General features: G+C 52.7%; 1 protein-coding gene across 15 annotated transcripts in view; it reads left to right on the top strand.

The window, feature by feature from the left end:
- Nfasc (neurofascin) overlaps positions 1-20,902 on the top strand; it is a 163,730-nt gene extending 142,828 nt beyond the window's left edge. For 9 of the 15 annotated variants that reach the window (XM_070041708.1, XM_070041713.1, XM_070041714.1 and 6 more), the window contains 5 exons: positions 2,536-2,652; positions 3,670-3,822; positions 9,532-9,663; positions 11,970-12,039; positions 14,913-20,902. In XM_070041708.1, the coding sequence (XP_069897809.1) occupies positions 2,536-2,652; positions 3,670-3,822; positions 9,532-9,663; positions 11,970-12,039; positions 14,913-15,144 (704 nt within the window). In that variant the 3' untranslated portion in view covers positions 15,145-20,902. The remainder of the gene's footprint in view (positions 1-2,535; positions 2,653-3,669; positions 3,823-9,531; positions 9,664-11,969; positions 12,040-14,912) is intronic. The other 6 variants (XM_070041712.1, XM_070041718.1, XM_070041716.1 and 3 more) reach the window with 1 other exon arrangement.
- The last annotated feature ends 6,958 nt before the right edge of the window (positions 20,903-27,860 follow it).

Below are 27,860 nucleotides of genomic sequence, written 5' to 3'. Positions count from 1 at the left end.
ACTTGCCCCTTCACTGCCTCGGCTTCCTGAGCAAGTCCCTCCCCTTTCCCAGCCTCACTGCCTCCCACCTCAGCTCTTAAAAGCAGGTAGATTGCACCCATGAGTATGGTTAGGTACGTTCTATGGTACTGAGTGGGCTGTAAGGTGAGGCAGGTGATGCACAGCTGATGTGGTGCTCCTTAGAGCTTGGAAGCATGGATTTGCTTCAAAGGTTCAATATGTAGAATTTAAGCAGCATGCAACTTTAGGGAAAAGTCTGCTGAGGATTCATTTATGAGACCCCCTAGAGGCTGCCGGCGGTAATTTGGTGACTGATGTTCTGGCGTGGGGAGGGGAGGGGGGGTGGCAGGGGAAGGTATTTCCTGCACCAAAGCCGAGCTTTGAGTCCTTATGGTGCTTTAAGTTCACAGCAGTGTGCCAAGAGTGAATCTTGCCTTCTGGAAAGATCAGCCTTGCTGTCAGGCAGCACTGGCTCCTATGACTCACACCCCAAGTTTCCACCATGTCTGAGATGCTCCAGAGGACCTGGCCATGGTCCTGATCATAGTGGAGACATTCTCTCAAGCATCCTGGCTGCCTTCCATCCTGCCACCAGCTCTTTCTGTCTTATCTTGTCTTATACCCTAAGAAAAATGTTTCCCAAGTTTCCCTTTTCAGAATGAGCTCAACCTTTTTCTTTGACCTCAATGTCCTTTTTAGATGTCAGGGATAGTCCTCAACTCCCATACCTGAAGTTAGAGGACAAGACATGCTCCTGGTTTTATCGTTTCCCAGGCCTTCTCATTCCTCTTCTGTGAACTTTCCAGCTCTTTGGTAGTCATCATCTTGACCTTTCTTGGACCTTACCTTCCTTTGATGCCCACCTCCAAACCACTCAACCTTTTCTAAAAACACTCCAACCTTTATTCCCTTAAAGACAAAGCCAGATTGGGGTCAATATTATTTTGGAACCCCAAATTCCTGGATTATTGTAGAGTCTAGAGCTAAAGGGGATGAAAGTCAGATCTCCAAATTGTGGCTAATTAGAACTCATTCCCACTAGCAAGAGCCATGAACTTCCAAGGAGCAGGAGCTGAAAGCTGCCAGGGTGATTGAAATGAAACATCTGGCAGAGGAACAGAGACCCCTCGGGCAGGCGCAGTGCTGCCATCAGTGGAACCTCTTCCTTGGCCTCTCCCCTAACATGCATCCTGTTCACCTGGGGCAAGCAGCACTTGACAGGATTGTAGTAGAAAAGACACTTCTTTGAAGTGAAAATCAGGGAATCTTTTATCACTTCCCCAGCCCTGCAGACTCCATCATGTGTCAAACAGATAATGAATAAATGCATCACCAATTTACTCTATTCATTTATTTTTGACAAGTGAGTTGGTGACAGTGCCCCCCTTGCATGCTAATAAAATATACAGGAGTCACACTTGTAAAGTCTTTGAAATACAAGGCTTCATGCTAGTCCTCTACTATTAAATCGTTGCTGGAAAAATGGGGTAATCAGACTGCTGGGACTTTGGAAAAAGTGATTACGTTTGAAGATTAGTGACATGCTCCTGTACACAGGCTGTTTTCAAAAAGCCCTGTGCCTTTGATAAAGTGGCTCCCAGCGCATAGGAGTGGGTAATGATTGTCCTCTGTGTTGCAGGGAAACCCACCCTCAAAGGCTCTGTAGAGCTGAGAAGCCAACCAACAGGGTTCTTCTGATGTCGGGACCACTGAGGGTGGGGGCTGAGTGTCAAGATTTCTTCTCTTGGTCCAGTCTAGCCCATGAGAGGGTGGAGGAAGTTTACACTGTCTGAACTTGGGATTCTTGGTCCCAACTCGCCCTGAGGCAATCTAAGGCTCTTGTCCGGGTCACCCCCATTCTCATGAACCAAGAGCAGCCCTCGGGGTCCTGAAACCAGGGTTCTGTGTAGGACCACCATTCTTTAGAAGCCCCTGGGCTTCCTGTGTTTGGTCCTGTCTTTCTTACATATCTCATGACTCTTGCTTGATTTTCCTGGAGATCAAAACCACATGCCAGATGAGCATGCTACCATCAAATGGCATCCCAAGCCCTCCATCTTCCTTGACTTGAAAGATAACCTCTTCATCCTGTAGAATGCTGAAGGTGAAGGGGGAGAAGCCTGTCCGATCTCCCCCTCTGCTAGCATCCTGATCCTGATCAAGGAGGCTGGTGTCCTGGCCCCTAGCCTTGTGTTGTTCAGTCTGACAAAGGCTGTAAGAAGGAAGTCAGCCCAAATTAGGGCCTCAAACGATATGGATCAGAGTCCATTCGCATTCCCAGCCCTTGCTGTGTGGACACAGACAGTTTCTACCTCTTGTTTGCATACCAGGCCTCTGCCCGTTTCTGGACGCCTACCTCTGGCCTGGCCACCTGGGCTGCAGCTTGGAGCTCTGTCAGGCCCTGTGCACAGGCATTTGTGACTCTGCCCTTTCTCAGCTGATGGTGTGAGTGTGCATGTGAGTGTGTGCACATGCGCGTGTCTCCCATGCCTCCTCCCTCCTCATCACTAACCCCTCTTCTAACCCATCCACCAGCCCCCGACGAACAGTCCATATGGAACGTCACGGTGCTCCCCAACAGTAAATGGGCCAACATCACCTGGAAGCACAATTTCGGGCCCGGAACTGACTTTGTGGTTGAGTACATCGACAGTAAGCATTGCTGCGTGGGTGGCGGCGGCTATGGCAGGCACGGGTAGTGGTAGATGCCATTAAGGGGATCCTGTGAACTCCCTGAGGCTCAGTGAGGCCTTTTAGCCAGGCTTAATTAAAGCCTAATGAAATCAATACATATTTCGATAGCAGCTAGGTGGGAGGAACAGGATCTAGAAGGAAGGGGCTTCTGAAGCCATTAGTGCTGTGGAGGACCCGTGGAACGGGTTCTTTTGCCCATTTCCTGCCCAGGATGAGAGTTCTGAGTAACCCCAAAGGAAGCCAAGCCTCACCCCTGAATCGATCTCCTGATTCAACAGTCTGTGTGTTCTGAGGTCTGCAGTGGACAGGCCAAGCCAGTACACGGGTGAGCTATCAGTAGAGATAGAGACCACAGCCACTAGTCCCACAACGGGTGGCTTGGGAGACTCCCTAGACTGCAGAGTGGGGTCAAGGCCTGTGCTGTGAGCAATGAAGCCAGTAACCCAGCCAGAAAGGGCAAAAGCCAGTACTGAGTTCTCTGTGGCTCAAGGAAAATCCAGAATCCATATTCACGGTCTAGATGTGTTCAGCTTCCTGCCACACAGGCACATGCTTCTCCAATATGTCACCTTGGTGAGATCAGGAGTAAGTGCCAAGGAGCTGGATTCTGCGTTGTCTCCAGTAACCCTGCGGAGGCTCACTGGCACTCTGCCTGTCCCTGTGAAAACCCCCCAAAGGAACTGAAGCAGCTGTCAGGCCTGGAGGTCAGGGAAGCCGGACGTGATAGGTTTAGTGCAAAGAGTGGTAAGGAAGGAGAACTTTAAAAAGAGAACTCAGCTTCATGAGTAAAATGGGCGTGGTGTGAGAGTGGGCGCTGCATGGTGGGTCAGGTGGGGCTGCCTGGTTTGCGCGGTGGACTGGACCCGCGGTCCCCTCCCCCCACCCTTTCTACCTTTGGCAGGTGACCAGGAATCTAGGTCCTGACTCCAGCTCCTGGTGCCTGGTTGTAGGCTGACCGAGGTTTCTGTTCCCCAGGCAACCATACGAAAAAAACTGTCCCTGTTAAGGCCCAGGCCCAGCCTATACAGCTGACAGACCTCTATCCCGGGATGACTTACACATTGCGGGTTTATTCCCGGGACAACGAGGGTATCAGCAGTACCGCCATCACCTTTATGACCAGTACAGGTGAGAGGGGACCCAGCCTGGCCATCCCCTGACAGCATGGAGTCTCTCATCTTCATCCCAGTTTCCTGCTTGTCTCTTTTCCCTGGAAAGAGGACTTCATCTCCCCATCCCCACCTTGCATGGTGTGTCTAAGGCCCCCCAGAAAGCTGGGGACCCAAGTGCATGCACAGCCCAGAGCAAACTGCAGTCCTGAGCCTGTGGGGCTGAGCTGGGATTGGAAGGGAACAAAGGATTGTATAATGAGGCCTGGGAACACTGGCTCCCCCACCGTGCCTGAAACAAAGGGGCTTGGAGCATGTGTCCCCCATCACAGTGAGGGGATCTGGGGGCGAGTCTCGTAGCCCGCCCCACGTGCTCAGGGGCTTGCTTCCTCCCTGTGAGAGTAGGAGATAGGGCCATCCCCAGGAGCTCCATCCAGAAACTTCCCCAGGAACCAAACCTGGGATCCCTGCACAAGTCACTGCATTGCCACCCTCGCTCATCTGAGAGACAGAATTCCAGTAAGTGACGCAACTTGTTTAGGGCTTTGTTGTTATTTTTTGTCTCAAGTGTTTCATGCCTAAAAGTAAGTAGGGGAAAAAATTGCTGGCTCTGAGTGGGGCTTTGACTAGAAGGAGAAGCTTCGCTGTGCATCAGATGAACAGGCTGACCAGGGCTCAGACCTGGCACAAGGTTCAGAACTCTCTCTGCTGGAGGGGTGGCTGGGAGTCTAGAGACTGCACCAGCACTTGCTTATCTGAGGGTTTGTGTGTAGCTTTAAAATTGGACAGAGGGGCAATCAGGGGGCCTGTATGCTAAAGCCTGGAGCTACAGGAGAGGGGAGGGAAAGAGATTAAGAGAGAAAAGGATCAGGCCCAGCCTCTAGGGATGTTCTAATCAGATGCAGGTTATTAAACACACAGGGTAGGGAACAAACCACAATGATTTAGATGAATTTCTGGATGTTGATTTGAATATTCATGACCTCCCCATGCCTGGCCAGGCGAAGCTGAGGCTGATGCTGGTACCCCGCATCTTGGGACTCACTGCCCATCTGTGCTACTGTCTCGCCTCCTAGCCCAGTCTCTCTCCCTCAGTCTTCCTTCCCGCACTGTCACCTGTCCCGCACAATTCTACACTCTTGGGACTCAGCATACGGGGTGACCCTGCTTCACAGAGACTGAGCCGAGTGAGGCAGGATATCGGAGTGAGCATCTAGGCTATCCTGTCACAGGGCAGCCAGGCTGCTGGACAGTTAGGTGACCCAATAGAGCAGAGGGTTGGACTCTGCCCCAGTTGGGGGGGGGGTCCCCGTACTCTTGCTCACTGGCGCATGCATTTCTGAGGCCAGAAGCAAAGCTTGAGGATAGAGGCCCATTTTTGAGAATGCTGGGAATGTATCAGAGTCAGCTTTTGGGTGTGGCTGTAGGTCAGAGTGGGAAAAAATAAAAACAGAGAGAAAACAACCACTCCCATGAGGATATCCTCATCTTCAAGGAGCCAAAGTCACAGTACGGAGAAAGCTCACAGTGCTGTTGTGTGCTCCTGAACAGTGACCTAAGTACTCGTTGCTCTTCTATCCTGGGCCTGGAGAGAGTCCATGTGTCCTGCTTTCAGAGCAGTTGAGACAAGCTAGAGCAGGCAGCCTGCACGAGCCTCGTGGTCCTGTCCCCGAGTTCAGATTGTTCACATCCTTCCCAGGCTCATTGGAAATTAGTGTACAAAACACACGGGGAGAGAAAACATTTTCACCTTCTGAAGCTGTGTGTCCAGGTCCTTCAGGAACACAGTTTTCTGTGGGTGGACTCTAGAGTCAAGTTCACACAACTCCAGGTCCCTGTGTTTCACCAACGCAAGAATTTGTGAGCATCTCTGGGCCCCTACCACATGCAGTCCAGGCAACCACAGGCCAAGACTTTCCTCTGCTGACCACATGCTGCTGTGGTTTGGGAAGGAAATGGAAGGGACCGCCCGGGGGAACGCTAACGGGTTCTCTGACCTTCACCAGAACATCCTGTTGGGAAGCTAATAACCTCCTTGACGCTTTTGAAGCCAAAGAGACCTGAAGGGCTCTATAAACACCTAACCTTGGACTCTTAGAGGCCCATCTGGGCCTCCCTACTGAGATAGGATATATGGACAGGGTGAGGCAGCGTCTGGTGGATGCTAACAGCTGACCAGAAGTCCGGCTGCTGCTCAGACCTCAGGGAGGCAGGGAGGGACTGTGGGACAGACAGACAGGTATGGAGGGAGAAGCAACATGGTGCTTAAGAGCAAATAAGCCACATTGTATGTGAAACAAGGACACCCCTCTTACACTTCTAGAATACATTGGACGACTGGCCTGTCTTCTCTGGTCAAGCCAGATTCCTCCCAGTTAGATGTAGAAGTCGGTGGTATTGCCTACCTGCCGGCTGAATTTCCCCAGGGGTCACAGTGTGTGGTGTGGACGGTTGTACACCGAGGCTTTCCTGTGCTTGCCAGGCCAGGGGAGAGGACCATGTTCTGGCATCCATCCCCAGCCGCTCACGGTGGTGAATGGAAATTCTGCCAGTCTGATACTGTTGGGCTCATTAGGAACCTCAGAGCCAGATTAGCAGATCGATTGAGTGTGGCACTGGCAGGGAAATAAAATTACTCTGGAGCCCAGCTGCAGCACCTTCCTCTCAGACTCCAAGATCGTTCTGACTTCAATTTCTTTAAAAACTGTATCCCTTGGATGGGGTATAGTGGAGCCCATTTTACCAAGACCCTACTTTTTTGTGCCAGTACTGGGACTTGAACTCAGGGCCTGGTCACTGTCTCTTAGGTTTTTTTTGTTGCTGTTGTTCAAGGTTAGCACTCTTACCACTTGAGTCACAGCTCCAGCTCTACTTCTGGTTTTGTTCTGATTTTTCTTCTGGTTAATTGGAGAGAAGAGTCTCACAGACTTTTCCTGCTCTGGCTGGCTTCGAGCTGGGAACCTCAGATCTCAGCGAAGATTACAGGTATAAGCCACCAGCACCCAGTCCCACTTGCTTCAGAACAGTCTTTTGTGCCTAGACTTCACAGAAGGCTTTTGGCCTTTCCAGTCACAACTGAAAGGCCACCCGGACTCCAGTCTGGCACTAGCAGGACCAGAATGCTACATTTGCTTTTTAAATTGCCCATGTGGCCACTCTTCCTGGGGTCACGACCTTCTTTCCCAAGAGTGAAGCTAGATCATGGAGGAGCCGCTGGGGTATTAGAGCAGGCACCAGCAAGATGAGGCTCAAGTGAATCGCTACAGAAATGCAGGCCAGTGTTGGTGCAAAAGATAGGCACCACCTTGTACTCACAAGTGAAGGATCCAGTGTCCAGGCATGATCTGTGCGACCAACACCTGCTATGGAGAGGGGGGCTAGAATGGGGTTCCAGGCTGACCATGATCCACTGGAATGAAAGTGATCGCTTAAGAGGAGTCACTGACTCCTCGTCACATGGCCAGTTTGATGCTTAGTTCACAGGAGCTCAAAAAGACCTGTTCTCCAGACTACTGGGATTGGAAACCAGGACCCAGGAAAAAGATTTTAAGTATTAATATGCATTTAAGGGTCCAGGGATGGTGTGAGTTGGAGCTGAGAGGTCTGGCTGGCATTGAGCCTCACTTAACACAGAGGGCAGCTCTGGAGGGAGCTGAGGAGGAGAGCCCTTCCGGGCGCAGAGCGGGGTGGCTGCAGAGGTTGTGAGGGCTGGAGAAGCGACACAGGGCAGGGCAGCCGCCCAGGGGGACAGTGAGGGAGGAGTAGGAAGCTTGCTGGACCCTAGGCTGTGACATCCAGCAGAATGATGAGTGACCAAGTGACACTGTGATTGGCCTGACTACTGTTTTCTGTTGTTGTTGTTGTATTGTGTTTTGTTTTTTTGGGTCCGGTCGTGGGGCCTGAACTCTGGGCCTGGGCGCTGTCCCTCAGCTCTTCAGCTCAAGGCTAGCGCTCTACCACTTGAGCCACAGCGCCACTTCCGGCTTTTTTCTTTTTGCTTATGTGGTGCTGAGGAATCGAACCCAGGGCCTCATGCGTGTAAGGCACGCGCTCTACCACTGAGCCACCTTCCCATACTGTTTTTGCCAGGGACTCATGGCAAAAACCAAGCTGAGTGCCAGGATGACACAAAAGTTTGGAGGGGGGAGGGAGCAGTTAGGTAGCGGCAGCCCCTGGAGCCAGGGGAGGGAGGGGGCTGAGCAGAGGGAAGGAAGTGCAGGGCTCATCCTCCACACAAATGTGGGATGTCCACCCTGCCAGGCTGTGCACCCAGCCCCAGGGAATGGGGCAAACCCAACAGCAGCTTGCCTCTGGGCACAGGGAGCTCGGATAAGCCAGATGGCCTGCCTTCACACACCCCCACCCCACCACTTCTGGGCTCTGTGACCTTGAGCAAGTCTCTTGACCTCTCAGTGCTTCCATTTCCTCATCTGCCAAATAAGGATTGAAAATCAAAGCCTGCCTCATGAGGTTGTGGCGAGAACTGAACTCATGTCTGAGAATATAATTAAGAATGGCCATGGAACTGTGTGTAAGGAGAAATGAGTACTGGTAGTCATGCAGCAAATGGTTATAGGTGCTGGGTGCTGAGAAAAAGACAAATCAGGACTCTTTGTTAGAGCGTGGCTGGTTGGGCGGTGGCGGGGGTGGGTTGCTTAAGCTTGTATGTTTAGGAAGGCCGCTAAAGAGCCTGGCAGCTCTGGACGGGGAGTGTAGCTTTCTTACAACAGCAGTGCTGCTTTGGAGGGTTGAAATGAGGTGGTGTTTTGATCCTGTGGGGGGATTTGAAGACCATGTCTGATGAGGTGCGGGGGGCAGGCATGGAAACCTATGTAGATGGGAGAAATCCCGGCCATGTGTCCATGGACTCGTCCACTGCTTTGTGGGTGAGGCTCCTCTGGGCAGTCCCGAGTGCCGGGAGCTCAGAAGCACTTTCTCATCAATCCTAGCCCTCCCAAGCCTGAACCCCAGTCATGGGCCATCTTGGAATCATCAGAGGCTCCTGCCCTTGGACCTTCTGCATGCCCTTCAAGCCACAGAGGGTCTTGGAGAGGGGTCCCTGCATGGATAGAGAAGTTGATTGTCACAGGGCAAGGAGACAGCAAACGGCTTGTCATGCTCACCAGCGGCGTCTCCCTGTGTGAATCGTCTATAAGTGACTGGCCCGAGCAGGAGGCCTACCATCACTGGCTTATCTGGGGTCCTCAGGCCTGGGTGGTGGTTGTCAGGAATCTGGGGAGACATGCAGAGTTTCAGGGTTCCCTGGACCTTCACCTGGTCCAGGGCCCTCTGCCAAAAGCTGGTTGGATTCAGGGCCGTGCTGTGGGGCAAGGATGCTGCTTTGCGACCATGCGGGACATTCTGATGGCAGGTTGTGCAGTGTGGCCGCAGCCTGGCTCTCTGAGCTCATTCACCCAAAATTGTGCTTCTGTGGGCCTCCCTGGCCTCTGCCCGCCCCGCTAGGCTGTGGCCAGCACTCACATTTACAAGAATGCCATGCTCACCCCAGGATGCCGCCTGCTGCTGCTTCTCTGCTTCCATGCACCCTGCACCCCTGTCCTTGGCCTCTTTTCTGACCTTTTACCCATGCTCTGTCCCTGTTTTCTTTATGTCCCTCGAGCAAGTTGGGTAAGAAAAGCATGCACAGGAAGTAACTGCACCCCTCACACATCCCTCCCTCCCTCCCCATGCAATCACTCACCAGTGTGCTTCCCACCCTCCCTGCCAGCTTACACCAACAACCACACCGACATTGCCACCCAGGGCTGGTTCATCGGACTCATGTGTGCCATCGCCCTCCTGGTGCTGATCCTACTCATTGTCTGCTTCATCAAGAGGAGCCGAGGTGGCAAATACCCAGGTGAGATGGAAGAACGGGTCAGGAGCAAGCCTTCCTGTGAGTCCCCACATCCCAGCCAGGTCTGGGGTACTGTCCTCTGCTTCTCCATGTTGGAACTCTGGTCCTGGGGCTGCTCTCTGCCTCTTAGAGCTGCTAGCAGGTGCTTGAGTTAATTACATTCTCCCAGGGTGGGGCACAGGCTGTCCAGAGAGTTCCAGAAGAGGAGCCTGGGCAGGATGAAGGCTAAACCTATACCAGGCTCAGCAGCTCCTCAGGTGGGCAAGGAGGAGCTGAGGGGTGGCCTTGCTGTGGTAGGACCCCATGGCACTCTTAAGTGGCCCTAGATGGTCCTAAAGTAGTATCACAGAGTCATTTCCAACAGCATCTCTGCACTTGGGACTGTGAGCTGGGGGTCAGCTAGGGAAAAGTTGGTGGGCTCCTATCATACAATAACATAAAAAGAAAAGGGATCTGGGGACAGTGAGTTGTTAGAGGGGCTGCCTGGCAAGCAGGAGGCCCTGAGTTCAATCCCCAGTACTGGAAAAAAAAAATCTTCCAGGCCAGACAAACCAAGGTCAAGGTAAGGGACCTCTGGCTTTCTTGTTTCTGAAAATATTGATTTTTAGCCATCTGCCTGTAATGCAGGGGTAGGGTGTCAGGAGACACAGTAATGGATGGTGAAAATGAGAACAAAAGTCCTGCTGGGCTACAGAATGAACTCACTCCTTACCAGACACCTGCCACTCCTCAGATGCTCTCTCCTCCCCCTCTGTACGAACAGGTCCTCCCCGCCCCAACCCCTAAAACAATACAAAGGAAATGGGGAGAGAAGATGTTTACTTCCCTCCTCTGTCAGGTATCCACAGACCCAAGGATCCTGAAGCCACGCCTCTGCTTATGTGAGGGAGGTGGGGAATTACCGCTCCTTAATGGCTCTCTCCTGTGTTTGTTGCCTCTGGTTTGTTTTCTGTAAGAGTACTGGAGAGGCCTGGCCTTCCTGTGATGTCCAGACTCAGTCAGATGCACTGAGTCTTTTTCTCTTTCCCAAGTAGAACTAGACACCTGGGGAATGTGTCAGATAAACTCTGAGCCTGTCTTGGCCCCTTCAGACAGTGCACAGATAGTGATCACAGCTAGTTCTCTTTCTTCAACTTCAGAATAAAGCCCCTGGGCTGGTACATCAGAAAGAGGAGTGAGCAGGAGCCTGGATTCATCCTCACTCTCATCTTCCTGCAGATGCTGATTAGCTCTGGGACCCATTACATCAGGGCCTCAGTTATCCACCTAAATTGGTGGTGATTATTTAGCTCTATGAGAGGTATTAGGGGTGCTGGGGGAGACTTAACTGCATGGCATTGCTCTACTCAAAGGGAAGAGCTATAGTCAGCAGCACAGGCCTTGGTTGGCTATGTATATGTGTTTGGAAGAGGGAGCAGGCTGACAAGTGACATCTAAACAGAAGAACACTGCTGTTTCACAGATGGAGGAAGTGTCCGTCATCCCAGGCCACTGCTACGGACCTGTGCAGAAACACCAGTCCTTCACCCTTGAGGAGGGAGCTAGCATTATGGACATAGGAAGTGTACACAAATCATAATACTGAGCAGAATAAGAAAGGAATAGGGCTGGGAAGGTGGCTCAGTGGTAGAGCGCTTGCCTTGCGTGCATGAGGCCCTGGGTTCGATTCCTCAGCACCATATAAGCAAAAGGAAAAAAGCCAGAAGTGGTGCTGTGGCTCAAGTGGTAGAGTGCTAGCCTTGAGCTGAAGAGCTGAGGGACAGCGCCCAGGCCCAGAGTTCAGGCCCCACGACCGGACCCCCCCCCCAAGAAAGGAAGGAAGGAAGGAAGGAAGGAAGGAAGGCAGGCAGGCAGGCAAAAGCCAGGATCCTAACTCTGGTGTTTGGGGAAAGCTCCATGGAGAGGTGGAGGGGATTTGACTCATTAAGTGAGATGCAAAAACCCTTGGGGTGGGCTGGGAAGCTGGCTCAGTGCCTTGCATGCCTGAGGCCCTGGGTTCGATTCCTTAACACCATATAAGCAGAAAGGCCCGGAAGTGGCGCTGTGGCTCACGTGGTAAAATGCTAGCTTTGAGCTGAAGAGCTGAGGGACAGTGCCCAGGCCCAGAGTTCAAGCCCCACAACCGACAAAAACAAAAAACACCTGGGGTGAAGAGGAGACAGAATCAATGTGGTGAAGGGGGCTTTCATAAAAGAGGGGGTGTCATGGACCCAGGGTGCTGTCTTTTGGCTCTCCACTCAGCAGAGTCCTGGAGAGCAGGCCGCGCTTCTTAATCATTACTTCTGTCTCTGCTTCCCTCACTGACAAAGTGCGAGAGAAGAAGGATGTTCCCCTGGGCCCCGAAGACCCCAAAGAAGAGGATGGGTCCTTTGACTACAGGTGTGTAACTGCCTTCCTCCCCTATCTGGTAGCTGTCCCTAGCTCCCTGGGGAGGCCTTCAGCCCCCTGGCTGAAGTCCTTGCATCCATATCCTCGCTCTCTGGCTTGTGGCCTCTGTGTCTGGTGGCAGCACCTGGCAGAGGGGACAGCTCAAAGAGGCTGCGTGTCCTGAGCGTGCCAGGCTGCCCCGACACACACCTGCCCTCATTCATTCACCTGCAGGCCCCAATGCTCTTGTTTGTGTCTTTCTACTTCGGTACTTTGTGAGCAAACCCTGAGTCCTTCTCTGCCTGTACTTCGCCCTTAACTTGGGTTAACAACAGAGGGAAGCTGTATTGTCTTAGAGCCTTGGTCTTCATAAAGCCTTGGCCCCTTCCTCAGGAATCAGGAGATCTAGCATCAGTAATCAGGCATCCTGGGCAGAGGCCCACGCCTCTGAGTGACTGGCTGGAAAACCCATGCTTACCCCTCTGCGAGTCAGTGGAATTGCTGGAGAGGACAGGGCCTGACTGGTAGCTACTCCATGTCTGTATCCCACCCCACCAACCCCAGATCCTTACCAGCCTTTGATTCTGGGTCAACAGAGTTAAGCTGTTTGGGTGGTAGGTGCATTCAAGCCTACATGGGGTGGGGGAGATGTCTGATCAGAGCCCTCCTCCCCCAGCGCTACCAGGTTACTGTCTTAGCCCAGGTCACTCCCATCCTCACCTAACCTCTCCTTGTGCCTTCTGGGCCTCTGCCGTCCTGCCTGTAAGCAGCCTGGAAGGCAGGACCAGAGCAATAGGTGGTGGAGCCACTGCCCACGCAGGAGCCCGTCCGGCAGCTCATGGACCACAGCTGTCCATCCAAGATCCCCTCAGTCAAAGGGCAAGCACAGAGGCCTTCCTCTTCTTCCTGGCTGTCCTCAGTTCCCCAGCAGAGTCCACCTTCCCCAGAGGCTGAGACCCATTCCTGGCGGTCAGTGTCAAAGGCCATAGGTTTTTCTCTCTCCAGAAACCTTGGTGTAACTCACAGAGCAGTGAGGATGGGGCTGGGCAACCTGCGCTAGGACATGCTGCCTTCCCGTGTGCCTCCTCTGGAGGACCCCTGCCTCCCACATACACAGAAGCATGCCTACACAGAGCATGCCCGGCACGATCCACGCGTGCACTCCTGCACAGAGCATGCCCAGCCCAGCGCACACAGGCGTGCATGCACAAGCACATACACACTGATGTGCTTTGACTCTGGGGGCTCTTCAGCCACCCCCCTAGAGCCTCCATTTGAATGAACCTGAGTCCCAAACTGGGGGAAGACAAAATGATAAGGAAATAGAGGCTCCCCTCATGATCCCCAGCTGTGTTGTTTGCCCTCTCCCTGGGGGAAGGGCTCTGCCTCTCCTACGTCTGTCTTCCTGTTCTTAGCGGGCTGACAGGTAGTTAGACTCGGCTACCCTTTTGCTCAGGCTTCTGTGATGAAGTTTCTTCTAGACTGAGGTCCCCCCTTCCCCCTCACGCTAAAGACTTCCCTGCTGGGCCATCTCTGTCTGGTGATTGCATTTCTCTGAGATGCCTGGCACCAGGGTGGGAATTCCCACAATCACCTCACACTATCCTTGCACCACTCGGGGGGGGGTGAGAAAGAGAGAGCCTAGGAAAAGATGGACAGCCAGCATTGAGTGCCACTTGTGCCCAGACGCAGTGCAACCCTGGAGACGCCCTCATCTCGCCAGCCACTGATCCCCCCAGAGCACAGAGTGAGGTGCATGAATGGGCTGCACAGAGGGAGTGGGCTGTGACTTTCCACCTAGGCCCGCTCAGCGCTGGCTTCTGCTCCAGGCCCTCCCCTGACATCTGACAGTCTGACGCTGGAGTGGCGACTAGGCCACTTGTTTCCCCACACCCAGCAGGCTGGGAGCAGGGGAAGGCATCGTGGGTCTGTTCAGAATACCTGGCACCACGGTGGTCCCACCTGCTGGACCCCAGACCCTCCCCCCACCGCTGGCCCACAGCTGCCTCCGGCCCAGGAGCTCATATCACTGTGAAGTGCGGCCAGGAACACCTGGTTCCCTTCACCAAACCTAAAGGGCAGCACTTCCCAGCCAGGAGGAGAGACGCTGCCTGAGCAGATGCCAGCTCAGAGAGCAGCCCTTTATGTCCTGGGGAGCACAACAAACATCCAGAGTGGGCATCTGTGCCCCAGGGCTGATGCCACCTTACTCAGCAGCCTCCAAATTCTCCCTACCCAGGAGGGGCTGAAGATGGGGTGGGGGGAGCTGCCAGAATCCTGCAGTGCCTTTCCACATTGGTTTCTCAGTGCGTCTCCATACTCGCTTCCCTCCCACCACCCCACTTCTTTTATTTGCTAGGTACCTATTTGCTGATAAACCAAGTATCTGCTAAACCACGTTATCTACAGAAGCAATGTAGAGGCAGGGAGAGGTCTGTCCCCTTACATCCTGGTTCTTTGGGAGATCAGAGCCTTCCCCTAGAGTCACAGGTCACGGATGGTCCACCTTGAAGGATATAGCCTGTGGCCAGGTCACAAGGTCACAGGTGGTGACACACAGGCCTGGAGCTCCCCATCCTGACTCTTGCCGTCCCACAAGCTATGGCTGTGTCTTCCGTGGGTGGCCATCTATTGTCCACACAGTAGCCCTGCCTCATGAAAAGAACCCCAGCCCAGCTACAAGTCCACACCAGAGCACCACCTCACCTTGGGGAAAGTGTGTGTCCTCTCTGGGCCCGTTTCCCTTTTGCAGAAGGGAGGGTGAGGACAGGTGATTCCCCAGGTCCCATCCTCTCTGAGCTGTGCATGATGTGTTTAATGAGAAGCCACTGCCCCGGCTGGGCTGGGCTGGTCCAGACCCTGATTCTCTGTCTCTCTCTGAGCAGCGACGAGGACAACAAGCCCCTGCAGGGCAGCCAGACCTCCCTGGACGGCACCATCAAGCAGCAGGAGAGTGACGACAGTCTGGTGGACTATGGCGAAGGGGGCGAGGGGCAGTTCAATGAGGACGGCTCCTTCATCGGCCAGTACACTGTCAAAAAGGACAAGGAGGAAACAGAAGGCAACGAGAGCTCAGAGGCCACATCGCCTGTCAATGCCATCTACTCACTGGCCTAACGGAGCCCCACAGGGCACAGCCACTGCTTTCCAAGCGGGGGAGGGGAAAGGGGGAGATGACGCCACCGCCACCTTCAGGGACGAGGGTATCATAGGAGAGTCTCTGAAGCTGCTAGGACCAGTGACCATCCCTGCCATCCACAAACCTCCTTCCAGATGGCCCCCCCCACACACACACCCCTGGGTGCCACCAGTACGGGAGAGCTGGAGCTAGGACTGAGCTCGCTGGAGGCAGCCTGGTCTCTTGGCCCTGTCCCGCAGCCACCCTGGGCTTTCCCCACCCTTCCCACTTTCGGCCTTGTCATCCACTTCTGTTGGCCACGATATTTTTATTTTTGCTTTGTGCCTCTTCCCCTCCGGACCCACTGTCTCCATTTAACCTTTTTTTTTCCTTTTGAAGAAGAGTCCCTGAAACAGAAGGAACAGAGTGGTTCTCCCCCACCCCCAGAAGCCAGAAACGATAAAAGGACGGATCCGTAACCGAACATAGAGAAAAGCTGTAGTATTCAAGCTGCCGCTGGGCCAACTTGTTTCCGAAGGATGCCTTTCTCGCCACATGCCTCCTCCCCGCGCTCCCAACCCATCTGCCTTGGCCTTGTCAGCACTGAGCCGGGCTTGGCTCCTTTCTGGAAAAATGACAGTATTTTTTTTGGCAGGGAGAGGGCAGCCGGGCCTGCTTGCCACTCTAGTTTGGTTGGTTTTGTGCCTCGTTCTTACCCTGCCCCCTGCCTTGGAGGAGTCTGAAGGAGAAGATGGAGGAGCAGGCGCTGGAACTGCCGTGACTGGGCCTCAGGCAGAAGCAAGTCTGGGTCTGGTCCCACCTCTGGAGAGAGCAGGGGTGAGTTTGGCCTCCCTTCCTTCCTTCCCATCAGCGAGACCCAAGGAGGAGATGCGAGGACCACACTCACTACGTCGGACATCCGGGCACAATGTCCCTGCTTGAGGTCCATGCTGCAGCCCTCAGAGGTAGAATCCCGGGCCGCAGAGGCTTTGCCAGTGTGTGTCAGTGTAAAAGTACTGCTCCCCTCCACTCTCCAGCAGATGTCCTCTCCTCTGTCCATACTGTTTGACGTGTGTGGATGGGGACCTCGCGTCCCGAGATTGACCTGTCTGTCCTTCCATTAGGGAATAATACACATCAGGGGACCCGTACTAAGTGCTGTGACGCCCCTGCCCCGAGAAGACTCAGTGCTCCTATGCCTTATGCAGTCTGATCTGTCCCTGGACTTGCCCGCCCCACCCCCTCCCTGCACGCCTTGAGGCCTCCAATGACATCTGTCTCCAGATTGGGCGAGCCTATGCAAGTACCCCCACAAGACCAGAAGCAGACGCTCCATGCGCTCCTGTCACCCAAAAGGAGAAACTTGCAGACACGCAGTTCTCAGCCCGGAGGTGCTGCTTTCATCCTTCCCCTACCTAACCCACTTTAAACCAAAGGTACCCGGCCTCAGTGACGCAAGGAGAGGGGGGACCTCAGCCTGGGCTCAACTGACGCTGCACCTGCAGCTCCGGGCAAGTTGTCAGAAGATGAGGCTGACTGCCAAGAGTGGATCACCCGCCACCTGCACAGCCCCCAATTCAAGCCTCCAGCTGCTGACCAGAGGCCTAGGCAGGACCAGGGTTGTGTCCTTCAGAGACTTTATTCAAACATCATTTGCCACACTTTAAGCCGCAGATGTATTAGCAGTGCTTACATCACTTAATAATCATTCAGTTGAAGGTCAAGTTCAACCACACTCTCTATCTGCAGGTAAGAAACCATAGCCCAAAGCTGAGCCAGTAATGTTGCTTGAACCTGGCCCAGGCCCTGGCCGAAGTCTGCTGCCCAAGGGGTGGCTCTCATTGTGAAGGGAGACAGGGTAAACAGCAGAAGTTGGAGGAAAGCTCAGGGCCCCTCTGCGGACTCTTCTCCAACACCTGCTCAGCTAAAGCTATACTTCCCTAGAGCCTAGGCCATGAACCCCCCAAGGGAAAGGAATGTGAATGGATTAGAGGATGGCCTTTCTAGAAAGGCCTTCAGATCTGAGCAGAGCGGTCAGTTTCCCAGGCCCTCATTCCACACTAGTGAACCCATGGCACACACAGCAGGAGGCAGGGAGGGACTGTGACCCGTCATCCTAGCCACACAGAATGATGAGTAGAAAGACCCTGTGTCTTGAGTGTCTTGAAAAGAGGTGAGGCCCCCGCTGTCCTGAGCCTCATTCCAGAAGTCCTGCCATGCTGTATATCAACGTCCCTTGTGTATGAAAAGGTTCTTGGCCCCTCTCACCGGCTATTGGTTCTGTGGGGAGCTGGCAGCCTCTCACCACAGCACACAATCACAGCCCTCCAGGCAGGAGCAGAACGGGGCTAAAGAACCAACTTTCTCCAAGTGAAGATGGGAACTGCCCAGAGAGATCAAGCTTTGATGTGTGTGAGAGTTGCAGGGTTGAGGAGACAGCTCCTTCCAGCAAAAGGAGAGGCCAGCGTCCCATGGAGCCCTGCCAGAGTCCACCCCAGCTCAGCTGGAAAGCAGTATTGCCCAGCATGCCCCACCAGCACCCCCAAACCTACCAACAGTGATGCTGACAGTGGGCGATACCATTGGTGCTTCAGCCTGTCTGGCTGGGGGGGAGGGGGGCAGCAGAGGAGGTCATGTTGAGGGGACTCTACGAATTCCATGGATTCCGCTGCCATCCCCACTTTGTGCTCGGCCATTAGCACTGTGGCTACCTGTACCCTCATCTTCCTGTTCGTTCATCAAATGCTCTCCAAGCATCTAGCCTGGGCCCAGGTCTGAAACCTGAATGTCATAGTGAATAAGGTCAGCTTTGACCTCTACCCTCATGGCTCTGACCTTGCTGAAATGGAGTCTTGGATCACAGTGGCCGTTGAGTTGGAAGCATTTTGGCCTCCGTTGCTTAAGCTGCTGATGGAAGGGGGAGACTTCCCAGGTAGGACATGGTCCATTCTGGTCAGGACAGAGAGGTTAAGACTTGCTGGGTGGCGCTGAGGAACAGAAGCTGCTTCCAGAACCTCCATCAGGGACACCTTGCCTGGGGAATTGGGAACGGGACCAGTTTTTCCCTGCCTTGCCAAGTGGGAGATAGGGAGAAAGCCAAACTGGCTCTCTCCCACATCCATTGCCTTTACTGGTGCAGGGCTAGAGGTAGTCGTTGGAGACAACTGGTCTACCCATCCCTAGCAAGTCCTGAGGTCTGGAAACGGTGGTATGTTGGGAGTCATTCAGTCAGTACTGTTCTTACCCTGCAAGAGGCATCAGCAAAGAGACCTAGACAAAATGCATTCCAACTTTTCCTAACCAAGTCATCTTTAGGAACAGAGTGGAAACAGATCTGTGGTGTTTGTAGGAAGTTCTAGTTGAGTCAAACCGTGTGTGAATACATGTGAATACACATGTGAGCCCACATACGCATGTGTGCACAACAGACCACAGCCTCCTTGCAGAGCGCTGCCTGCCAGCTGGGACAGCACCAGATCACGACGTCAGACAAGCAGCCAAGGGGTTGGTGTGGGGGGGATAGGAACAAAACCACTGGGGCTGGGCCCTATTTGGGAGATTCCTGTGGGCAGAACCTAGAGAATGATAGGAAGAGACAGAAGCTACACAGACAACAGCTCCTTTCAGCCCCTTCCTGGAGCCCCATTCTGAGCCTGCCTGTCTGAAGGCGTCACCAATAGCTGCTTGAGAAGAAGCATGAATGTGACACATTTTTATCTGTCCTTATCTGTTTGCTGGTGTTGAGGTGAAGCTTCTCAGGTCTCCTATGGGCCAGGGCTGTGGCCAGAGGCTCATTTCTCAGTGGGAGTCCGCGGGCTTCAAGGATACCAGCCTGCTTCTGCTACCTTTGGGGTAGGATGGCCCTCCATTCAGACCTTAGTCCAGCAGTTTTTGCCAAACACAGACCAGACCCAGAGTTGTGGTTAGGTTTGGCCAGTTGGACCCATAGAGTAATTTGTTTCTAATGAAGCAAAGGAACATGACCTTTGCATGATGGCTTTGGAGTAGTGGATAGAAGGTCCCTGATTCAAAAATAATAATAATTAAAAGTCAACCAAAAAAAAATACCAGGACCCAATGGAGCAGAGGGCACAGCGTACCAAGAGGAGGCTCAGTGCCCCAGGAGATGAGCAAGTAGGCACTGCCTCCCTCAACCCAGACAGGTGCCACCCCACATAATTCCACACCAGATCTACAGCTGTCCCCACAATGCACAGCCCAAAGCCAGGAAGTGCCCTTGATGTTCCTCCTTGGAAGGGGCCTTTCTGAGATGTGTTTGGGCAGGACAACCAGCCAGGGAAGCCCAAAAGTCCCACCAGTGTCTCAAGTCACAGCCGAATCAATTCTGCTCTTATCAGCACATTAGTATTAACTGGCTGTTACCACAATGCAGACAATGGAAGCGAAACAGATACGAAGGCATCTAGCTTAGGTCAGAATCAGATTTCTGTAAGTGAAGGAATCTCAGAGCTGATCTAATTGAAATGAGTCATTGTACAGGCAGGGAAATGAAAACACAGAGAGGCAAGGGACTTGCTCAGACCACTGAGCTAGTGAGGGTAGGATTGGAGCTTGAACTAGGGCCTTCTGACTCCTTGTCCAGTGTTCTCTCATCTCACCGCAGCTGCCTCCCAGGACTCACAGGTGTTACTTAAGATCTGTCCTGCTGGTTCCCTTCCTGTACCTCTCTGCTACTTCTTCCTGTAGTACATCCCCAGCCCCTCCCTTAGATCAGTCTGTCGTGATAGGCCGTGGCTATGCCAGACATGCTATTATAGGCAGCATGGGGCCAGTGGACTAGAATGGTGAGCTGATGATTTACTGTGAACCTAGACTGTACCCCCCAGGATGGTGTCTTTTGCTCTGACCCCCACTGGGCTCTCAACACACTCTATTCCTCCGAAGTTAGGCATGAAGGGCATGTCTGTCTTTTCTGAGTGAATTTCAGGGTGCTGAGGCCCCGGTGGGCCCACCAAACCCACCACCCTGATATCTGCTGGGCTGAAGTCCAGCAGAGGTAAAGACTTCAGTGAAGCAATAAACACAAAAGTCTGGGTGAAATATCCGGAATTTTGCACACTACTGTTTCTTTAATTAAAAAAAAAAAAAGATGCAGATCAGGTGACTCTGACCTGCTCTTTTTTTTTTTTTCCTTCTGGTCCCCAAATGTGATATCCTCAGTCAGTGTTGTCCGTCTGCCCGGCCCCCCAGCTCTTTGCCAACTCTCCCTCCCCTTGAACAGAGCATCAGTCGCCTGTGACATGGCCACCTTCTGTCCTGGACCCACTTTAACTCATGCTGCACCCTGGAGGACCTCTTGCCCTGCCCCCTCCCCACCCCACATTTTCCCCCTCACCATTCCGATGTGCTAGTTTGGGTGGGAGAATTTCTTCCCTGTGTCTCTGTTCCTGCACACACACAACTTAGTCTGATCTTTTGTTCCATTGTTAAACACTTAACTCCATGGCAGATGTCATTCTAACCCTCTCACGTTGCATTCTTTCCTTTTTTCCTAAGTTATTATTTCGCATTAACCAACTTCGTCAGCGACAGGTGCGTACCTGAGGGTGTTGCACACGACCTTCAGCAGGGAAGACTTTGGGGCCGTGGAGGGCCATCTAATACTGGACTTATAAACTGACTGCATGAGCAATGAAAAGGCCAAATTATTCTGAATTTTTTTTGAATCACTGTAAAAAAACTGATTTCTTTTGTATAGAGAACACTAAACATATAATAAAAGTTGTTCAAAATGGACTCTGTGGCCTTGTGACTTCTTCCTTTTCCTTAACCAGTGGGAGAAGGTGTCAAAGGGTTAATGGCCAAAATGAATCAGAGAGCCAGGCATGGTCCACCATGCCTGTAAACCCAGCACACAGGAGGCCCACGCAGCAGGATCTCAAGTTCAAGACTGCCTGAGTGACATAGCAAGTTCAAAGCCAGCCGGGGCTATGCAATGAGAACCTGTTTCATAGAAGAGAAAGGAGGGGGGGAAGGGAGGGAGGAAAAGAAAGAAATGAATTAAAGCCTCTTTCATAGGCACCCGATGGCATAATGTGATGTTTGAATTCTGCCAGCCCCATCTAGAAGCTGGTCTTAATTTGGAAAGCTCATTGGCACAATTTGTGTTTTCCACATAGAATGACTAGTACAGGGATGTGTACAGTCATGGAGACATGCCAGTTCAACATGACTGTGTGCACACTGCACGCTGATGAATACAATGCTGTTGGAAGAAGGGACATTTGCAATGGTGCGGTCTAGCCCCTCAACTTTCTATGCTCTCTGTCCTTAGATGCGATGACACTAGGGGATGCCCAGCATTGTGCCTGGCACAGGGCAGACAATGTAGTTGAAAAACATGAATAAAACTGCCTATTAAAACCTCTCTCCGGGGCTGGGAAGGCAGCTCAGTGGTAAAGCGCTTGCCTTACATGCATGAGGCCCTGGGTTCGATTCCTCAACACCACATAAGCAAAAAGAAAAAAGCCAGAAGTGGCGCTGTGGCTCAAGTGATAGAGCGCTGCCTTGAGCTGAAGAGCTAAGGGACAGCGCCCAGGCCCAGAGTTCAGGCCCCTCGACTGGACCCCCCCCCAAAAAAAAAAAACCTCGCTCCATAGACTTGAAACTATGCACTGTAACCCTAGCTACTCAGGGGGCTGAGATCTAAGGGCCAAGATTTGAAGCTAGCCAAGGTAGAAAAGGACACGAGACTCTTCAATTGACCAGTAAGAAGCTGGAAATGAAGGTATGGCTCAAGTGGGAGAGCACCAGCCTTGAGTGATAAAGCTTAAGTGACAGTGCCCAGGCCTTGAGTTGAAGCCCCAGTCCTGGCGGCACACAAAATGGCGGCTCGTATCTCCATCAATGACCCAGTGGTGAAGGCAAAGAGGCAGAGGGGGCTGGGGGCTGAGCAGTGCTCCTCTCAGCTTCTCCCCACTCTTTTCTTGGTACCTTGGTCCAGAATCATACTGCTCTCACTGGAAAGTGGCCAAATGTATCCACCTGTGCAGGACAAATTTTTAGGGGCCCCAGATACTGTCACCTTCTTCCTTGTCTTTCCTCAGACTGGAGGATACAGGGGGAGGAGGCGTGGAAAGAGGGCGGGGCTGGGATCCGTTCCTCACTGTAAAGAGAACAGAACAGTTCACAAGTAGTGATGGGAAATAAGGGCCAAAGGACCACCCTGAAAACACAGACCAAATAACTCTCCACCCCCTGTGTTTGCCCTCCCCTCACAAGCCCTCCAAACAGATTATTGGCCCCAAAGCCGGGGCAGGGTATCACTACATTGAACAAGACCTTTCTTTTCAGGTCCAACCCCCTGAATTGTTGAGTGACACATTGGAGATGTCACACAACACCTCTGGACTCTCTGTTCATTTCCTTTAATACGCAGAAGAACTTCCTTATCATTCTCCAGTTCACAACCTCTCTGAGCATCACCCACATGGTCATCGGCACTGTCCCTCCCTGAGTCCTAGCCCTTGTGGCCCGAATAGCTGGTGACCTTGCCTCACATCGCCTACTGCCCCGGAAACTAAATCCTCTCAACCACACCTTGATCATACCATTCCCTTCCTTGAAACCTCTGCTTCCACTAGATCAGAACTAAACTCCTTGCTTTGGTATGACAGAGCTTTGGGACTCCCTATCTGGAGGTCATTTTAATTTATCACTCCACGCATGGATCCTAAATTCTAGACAATCCCATCAAAAGCATATATGTGTGTGTTTACATACACATACATACATACATATAACCTACTCAGTCAGTTAGCTATATGCATTGAGCAGAACAGAATTGAGTCTTCAGGACGCTCAGTCTAAGAGGGTCAAACAAGCAGAGTGGGAGCATCCTGGGCAAAGGGCCCAACACACAACAGTGGAGCACTGTCCTCTAAACCTTCTGTATCTCATAGCTCTGGAGAAGCACTGGCTGGCATTGGGGCTCACAGCCAGGCCATGCAGCGCCTCATTCCAGGCCCCTACCACTTTCTAGTTGTAAGCCCCTATACTCCGCTCTCCTTACAGAGCATCTTTCCCAGATTTCTGTAAGGCAGGCTAAGCCCTCCTTGCTAGACTACTCTTTTGTTTTTTTCTTAAGATGAGGGGTCTCACTGTGTTGCCCAAACTGACCTTACGCTCCTGGGCGTAAGCAATCCTTCTGCCTGCAGAGCCTCTGAATGTGTCTGGCTCAGAATCCGTCGCTGTGTATCCAGGGCACCTTTTATGTGTCTTGAGATTTGGTATGTGATCGTTATTGTCTATTTCTTTCACTGAATTTCCTCTCTGCTCCCAGATCTAGCACAAAGGAAGGACCAACTGCCAGAAGATGAATGCGCACGATTCTTTCAAAGAAGCAGCCAGGTGAACTCAAAATTTTGGTATCCTCCCCTTAGGATGGGGGATAACTGGATATTGAACACGCAAATGACATTTTGGAATGGGATCCAGTGTTTAGAACAGAACATCCAGTCCATGGGCAGAAATAGACAAAGCAAGCGCGTCTTGTTTGAAGAAAGCCAACCTCCATTCAACTGAGGCCAGACAAAGCACCTGCCCCTCTTCAGAGCCCCAGGGACCAGGGACCGGCAGAATATTTGTCATCCCTCATCCCTGTCTTCTGAATGCAGTGCCTCCCAGCCCATTAGCAATGCTAACCTCCAGCTTGGAGCTGGATTAACAGACCCAGTGGGGAGGGCTCAAGTCATCTTGCAATCTTTATTAGTAGTGAAGGCTGCCTTGCTTTTACCCAGCTGCCCCCAAAGGCTGCAATCAGGGGACTCATTACAGCCCTCCCCATCAGGGCAGCCCCGTTGCTCTGAATGCTATGAGGTGCAGACAGGCCGGGGGTTGGGGGGGGTCTTCCAGCCTTCCCCTCCCCACTTAATGCATCAGAGCCCATTTGTTTGATGGAAGTCCCTGCTGGAGCAAGGACTAGACTTTGGGCCTCACAGCAATTTGGAGCCACAGCTGCGGCCCCACGGCCCAGCCCCGACCCCACCCCCTTCTCATCCCCACCCCAGAATTTGTAGCTGATTAGCCTGGATCCCGGTGCAGAGGCTGAGTCTGACAACGTCAAGGCACAGGCCTGAGCACTGCCCTGGGTTCACATGGCGCCCAGGCAGGTTGATGGCTCAGCTTCACTGGGAAAGCACAGCCCAGGGGCAGAGGGCAAAGCTGACCCCACAGCGAAACAAACAAGACTGTATACAAAGCATTCCAAATCCCAACTGCCTCTGCAGAGGCTCAATCCAGGTCCAGCACTGCCAAAGAGTAACAATAAACAAATAATAAAAGTGAAAAGTCCAAACACTGTGGAATGAAGGACCCAAGTCAGATCTGGAGAGAGAGTGTGCAGAGAACAGCAGTGAGTAGGGATGTAAAATAGAAGGGGGAGGGCAATGGAGGAAGGGGTGGAGATAGGCAGAATAATTCTAGCCGCAGTTGTCAAAGTAGGGCCCCCAAGGCAACAGTATTAGGATTGCCTGGAAACTGAGAGAAATACAAATTCTTGGACCTCAGAACCAGGAATTCCTACAGTGTCAGAACCCGGGTGTTTTCTTCCTCACCAGGCACACTCAGTGGCTCACATCTACAATCTTCACTGTTCCGGAGACTGAGATGAGAGGAAAATGGTTACAGACCAGCCAGTGCGAAAAAATTCAAGAAACCTGCTTTAACAGAAAAAGGTGGGTGTTGTGGCATGCGCCTATTATCCCAGCCCTGGGGAGAGTGTAATTAGGAAGACCGTGGTCTGGGCTGGCCCAGGCAAAATCTCAGAAATCACCAGAGCCAAAAAGGCTAGAATTGTGGCTCAGGCAGTAGAACACTTATAGCAAGCATTAGGCCCTGAGTTCACATCCCAGTACTGCCAAGAAAACACAGCAAAACAAAAACCTTCTTGATGATTCTGGTACAGGCTAACAATGAGGAACACTCAGAGGAGCATAGTTGGCATGGTCCCACGTGCCAACTCAATCCATGAGTTTACTTCACACAGTGGAGGTCTTATATCCAAATATTTTATACCAGCAAACAAAGTTGGTGAGTTACTCTGGGGTGGAGATCTGAGACTAGGGTGTCAGAGCCCCACTTGTGGGCGGGGCTTTGGCCATGTCAGATCAGGGAACCAGCCTTGCAAAGCTGAGGCCAAAGAGGCGAGAGGAAAGCAGGTAGCATTTGGTCAAATACATTCATGTGGAGTCCCTTAAGAGGAGAAGGGAATTAATGACGTGGATATCTCCTTGCACGGGACAGCGTGACTGTGAACTATGCAATGTCCTCTTTAACCTGGTCTGGGAGGGAGGTAGCTGTGTCCTGTTGGTGCTGCAAGGAACTGACCCTAAGTGTCAGAACAACCAGCCCAAGGTCAACCCCAAAGCCAGCACTGGCAGCCAGGTCCGCCTGACTTACACACCCTCCTTCCACTACCTCAGGTAAGGAATGAGCATCTCTATGAAGAATTAGCCCTGGCATCTGCACTTCAAAGGCATCCTGCCAGAGCAGCCCCTGCCAACCCTTCAACATGTGCTGGCAGCGATCCGCCCTTTCTCCTCCGCTCTGCTCAGGGACAGGCAGTGGGTACCACACAGCTCATCATGTGACTGGGGACAGCAAAGCACTGGGCCCTCGTCCTTCTGCAAGTGAGGAAGAGCTGAGGTTCTGCAGCCCTGACCTCTCTCTGCCCAAGTGTCCTCAAAACTGGGGCTGTAATCATAATGGCTATCGCTTCTCCTTACGCTGTTGTAAGGATCAACTCAGTGAAGATTCGAAAAGAATGACATATGTATCATCATTTGGTCCAGCTTGAACAACTGTGTGACTCAGCTTACACTTTCTCCTCTACAGACCTAAAACCTTCTTCCCGGCCTGTACTCTGCCTTCAAAACACCACCTTTCTCAGCTCCCTCAAACCCTTCTTGGAAACAGCTCTGGCCGGGGGACTGCCTCTCTCTGGGGCTTCCTCCACCTTCTTGCTCCTCCTGCTCCAGGTTAAGCTCCCAGGCTCTGCAAGGCCTTGTCTCTTCCATGCCCGAGGGCAAGCCCGGTGCCTCCCAGGCCCCGAGCCTTTGTGACACCCCGCCTGCCCTCCTCAGGACGGTGGGAAGTCCCTTCATGCTCATAGATGGGCCTTTGGATGCCAGTCGTCCTGCTGCTCATCACACCTCTTTTGTGCCTAAGTCTCCATGACTGTATTTACAGCCAGGATGGTGGTTTAATCCTTGTGACATTAAAGGGGTGCGGAGAATGGCCCAGGTAATACCTCTCTCCCTAAAATTGAGTGCGTGGAGAGCAGGATCCAGTGGCTGGAGGAGCCAGTGCCCAGGGTGGAGAGCTGGAGGTTCATTAGCAGCCCTGTTTATTCATTTCCTCCCTAAGTGCTCTTATCTCTCTTTCAAGCCTAGGGACCCACTCATTTATCAGAAAGGATTGTGTGCCTTTCGCATCCCTCCCTCCTGCTCCTTCTAGCTCCAGCCTCGCCGTGAGGACACTGCATGGCTCTCTACCCACCAGACAGCAGCACAAGACACAGCTCAGCCTCCAGATGGCTTGGGTCTGTCCTGCAAGAATGACCACAGGTCCGTGACTCCGCTGACATTCTTTCCACCAGCACTCCTGGCCACAGTCTGGATGGAATTGGGTGGAGAAACCTCCCTGGGATCATGTTACAAGGAGATTAAGGAGTTTACCTCCCAAGCTTGGGGACCCCATCAGGCCACAAGCCTAAAATTTGGGGTTTCTTCCTCTCTGTCATCTGTCTGTCTCTGGGGAACGAGAGTAGCCACCCACAATGAGGGCCAGAGTTGCTAAGCTCTGCCAACCTCCCCCTGCCCAGTCCCAGCAGAAACTTGATTTTTAAAAATGGCACAAGGTCCCTCCTTCCAAGCGCCAGCGTCAGCCTTCTTCCCAGAGCTGCTTCACGTGCCCCGCTGGAGAAGTCAGTCTGTCATCATGGGCATCTCAAGATGTCCCCTGTCCATTACACACATGCAGTCCAGACCTTGGAACAACAGGGTACAGCAAGCGCTGGTCCACACCATGGCAGCACAGATTCCCCTTATCAAATGCTACATCTGCTGTAGGCCTTGCCCTCTGCAGCAAGCGTGCCCTCCCTCACGCCAGCCAGCAGCCCTTGGGGAAAGCATTTCAAACATGCTCAAGCAGGGCTGGGAAGGTGGCTCAGTGATAAGAGTGCTTGCCTTGCATGCATGAGGCCCTGGGTTCAATTCCTCAGCACCACATAAGCAGAAAAAGCCAGAAGTAGTCCTGTGGCTCAAGTGGTAGAGTGCTAGCCTTGAACTGAAGAGCTGAGGGACAGCACCCAGGCCCAGAGAGTTCAGGCCCCACGACCAACAAAACAGCAACAACAACAACAACAAAAATGGCCAAGCAGAAAGCTGGAGAAGTGTAGAGAGCTGCGAGAGGCCGCACCTGGAAGATGGTGCCGGTTTCCGCCCTCCGCCTTCCCGATGGCAAGTGCTCTCGTGGTAAACAACTCCTGATATGGCTAACCAAAGAATCTGGCTTGCTTCCGCGCACCTGAACCTAATGGTGGTTCCCACGTGGCGTATCAGGGTTGGCTATCCAGCGAGTACTTAAGGCTGTGGGGAATTCTCCCCGGGGTTGGGGTCACAAGATTTAAAAAAAGGTCCTGAATAAACGGCAGAGAGGAGTCCGGTGTCGCGTCTCCTTGCTGGTCGAGGCGGTA

This window comes from Dipodomys merriami, unplaced genomic scaffold, assembly GCF_024711535.1.
Source record: "Dipodomys merriami isolate MVZ:Mamm:240054 unplaced genomic scaffold, mDipMer1.0.p SCAF_31, whole genome shotgun sequence".
NCBI classification, from domain to species: Eukaryota; Metazoa; Chordata; class Mammalia; order Rodentia; family Heteromyidae; genus Dipodomys; species Dipodomys merriami.
This window is presented reverse-complemented; position numbering and strand designations above follow the sequence as displayed.